This window comes from Diplotaxodon limnothrissa, linkage group LG23 (assembly GCF_057381915.1).
Source record: "Diplotaxodon limnothrissa isolate DT_005_m linkage group LG23, D_limnothrissa_male_GT1.1, whole genome shotgun sequence".
In the NCBI taxonomy this organism is placed as follows: domain Eukaryota; kingdom Metazoa; phylum Chordata; class Actinopteri; order Cichliformes; family Cichlidae; genus Diplotaxodon; species Diplotaxodon limnothrissa.
Window position 1 is genome coordinate 39,364,559 of NC_140617.1, and position 2,653 is coordinate 39,367,211.

At 44.1% G+C, this 2,653-nt stretch overlaps 1 protein-coding gene across 1 annotated transcript; it reads left to right on the forward strand.

The window, feature by feature from the left end:
- The first annotated feature begins 307 nt into the window (after positions 1-307).
- On the forward strand, positions 308-2,353 carry LOC146608652 (uncharacterized). The gene is made up of 6 exons (XM_085348836.1): positions 308-374; positions 608-718; positions 889-1,019; positions 1,131-1,292; positions 1,438-1,664; positions 2,251-2,353. The coding sequence occupies exons 1-6, from the start codon at positions 308-310 to the stop codon at positions 2,351-2,353; spliced, it is 801 nt and encodes a 266-aa protein (XP_085204962.1).
- The last annotated feature ends 300 nt before the right edge of the window (positions 2,354-2,653 follow it).

Here is a 2,653-nt window from a genome sequence, read left to right on the forward strand (position 1 = left end):
GCTTCACAATCAGCATTGTACTAGTGTGCAAGTGAAAGAACCAAAAGTTACAAGCGTCTTTTTGTCACCGTTTCAGCAGGTTTACCTGACAGGAGGACTTTTTGTGTAGCAAGTTAAACTCAGGCAGAGCTCAAAGAACTGCGAGGACGTCTTCGGAACAAGCTCGTGGCTGCCGAGTTTAAACTGCTACCAGCGTGGAGAAGTTATTGTTCGCCACTCCGTGGGGTTTAAATTTCGGCTAACAGAAGCGCCCCAGGCCGAAGCAGGTTGTAAGCCCCGAGTGTTATAAACCGTAAGTTAAGTCGCAATGGCAGCTGTGTGCCAGCCACGACGGGCCTTGGCGGAAATACCTGCTCCACAGCCCAAAATTGCCGGTGAGTTTTTAGCTTTTCATTTAACATGTGTAACTTGTTGTTTGGAGAGAGGCGCCACCCTGCTCGAGCTATCGAGGCGCTCGCGCCCACTACATGTCGATAACAGCGCCAAATTTGAAAAAACAAAAAAAACAATTAAAAGTATTTCTGGTAGTTTCGTATCATGCTGTGAGTGTAAAATTATGTTAAATATTTTAACAATGCAACTTTTAAAAATATTAAATTCTTTACAGCTCGAATGAGGAGGTCCTACTTGGAAATATTAAGTTCACGTATGGTCCCGACCCCGTCCCCACTTCCAAGAGGAAGAAACACAGCCGCAAGCACAAAGCGTATGCAGTCATGTAAGTTACGCTGTTAACCTTAAGTTAATTTTAGCTATACTTGCTGAGCTGATATGCGGTTGATTTTGTGATCTGACCTTATTGGAAGCTACATGGCAAAAAACAAAACGCGCTTGATATTAGAAAGGGAGTTAAGGGCTAACTTTGCTTGGTGTTCCCTGGTTTTGCAGTGGACTTGGCAGTTGGTGGAGCGTGGAGAGGAAGGCTAGAGGAGCAGTGTGAGAAGATGGATGAGCACCACACACCGCTCTCCAAACAGCAGCTTGTGCAGCTCATTAGATCCCTCATCTTGGTCGAACAGGTATTCATCAGTGGACAATTGAGCTTATAGTAAAGCTAATGCGGCAGTGTTTTTGAAGAAACGCTGCGATTGACATAATTTAACAAGGCGTGCATTCCTGTTGTACCCTAGAGCCAAGAGCCCAGGGTCATGGCATCAGACCTGAAGTATCTACAGGAAGACCTGCAGCTAAAGAAGGCCAATGTTTACAGGTCCATACCTTACTCACGGTTTGGATCCAACAGGGACGCTCACTGTTACAGAAAGGCATACCCTCACCTGGTGGCATTCAAAGTGAGTCTTTGTCATGCACAGTTGTGTTTTTAGGCCTTTAAAAGTAGGTTCTTTAAGGCTGCTATTTGTGTCCAGTGGAGATCTCCTTTTGCTATTCTTAAGTACATTTATGTCACATTAAACACCACCTCGTCTTCCACCTCAGGTTTCGTGTCAGGAGTGGGGCCAAGTTCTGCTGAGGAACAAAGATTGGGACGCCGTGTTGGAGCACTCACTGATGGCGTGGCGTTACACCAGTGAGCTGCCGCAGTGGGACACTGCGAGCCACAACGCCCTTCGAGAGCAGTGTTACAGCATCCTGGTGGCTCACAGCCTCACCGCTCTCCAGCACTATTCCCCCGAACCCAACAGAGGACGCGAGCTGCTCAGAAGGTAACACTCATTTTGCTCTGATGCGGGATGCCACGGCACCCACCCGCCCCCTTCCTTGTAGTGAGGTTTAGGCAGAGGATTGCACTATAAACACCTCAGTTTGGTTAGAACATAATACTTGTACATGCATGTGGGTGGTGTTTATATACACCAACGGCTTTCCGCAACCTCTCTGCTGATGGGCTGGCAACAAACTATTGACTTGAATATCAAGTTTAAGCAAAGCATCATGGACATCCTACTGAAGTCTGTCACCTGTTGAGTGCAAGTTTACACACCTTTCAACACCAATTCACAGATCACGAATGTGTTTGCCTCTCCACTTTCTTCCATGCGCCTGTCAGTCATTTTAGCAGCTAAAGTGAATTGAGCTTCACTTTGTGTTCTGAGGTTGTTGCTAACATTTGCTAATGTTCTGTTGGCACTGTGTAGACTCTAAATAAACTTGGTGCAAAAAAGCTTTTATTTATAGATTTAAGATTATTTAAGAGCAAAAAATAATATATAACAGGGAGTTATTAGTGCAAGTGTGACTAGATGTTTTTCAATCAACCCTAACAGATGGCTCTAATCTTTTTGTCTCTAGAATGAAGATGGCTCAGCTGTATAGCCAGTCAATTGTTCCCTGCATACAGGAGTTGCAGAGGATAATGGAATGTCTCGATGACTCATCCATGGATACAAAATGAAAGGAGAAACCGGCAAAAGAGTGCAAACTGTGGATGACCAAAAAAAAAAAGTGCTTTATGTGTGGTGATGGGCCAGAAACATTGAACACATTAATGTTTGTGTTAAACCACTACAATATTCTTCCAAAGGGCACGGTGGCAAGTGCAAAATGAACAAAATGAATAATGCCGGTTTCAAAGGGTAATAAATAATACTTCCTAAATGGCTGAAAATGGCATTTTAACAGCATGTGGAAAGTGTTATTTTAAGAGTTGTTGCACTGCACAATGGCAGAGTATTAATTAATGTAACAGTTTGTT

Excerpts from the sequence above, each read along its gene's own strand:
- LOC146608652 (XM_085348836.1), top strand. The coding sequence starts at position 308 with ATGGCAGCTGTGTGCCAGCCACGACGGGCCTTGGCGGAAATACCTGCT. Across the intron at positions 719-888 it reads CACAAAGCGTATGCAGTCAT|TGGACTTGGCAGTTGGTGGA; the intron begins GTAAGTTACGCT and ends CTGGTTTTGCAG. Across the intron at positions 1,665-2,250 it reads GGACGCGAGCTGCTCAGAAG|AATGAAGATGGCTCAGCTGT; the intron begins GTAACACTCATT and ends TTTTGTCTCTAG.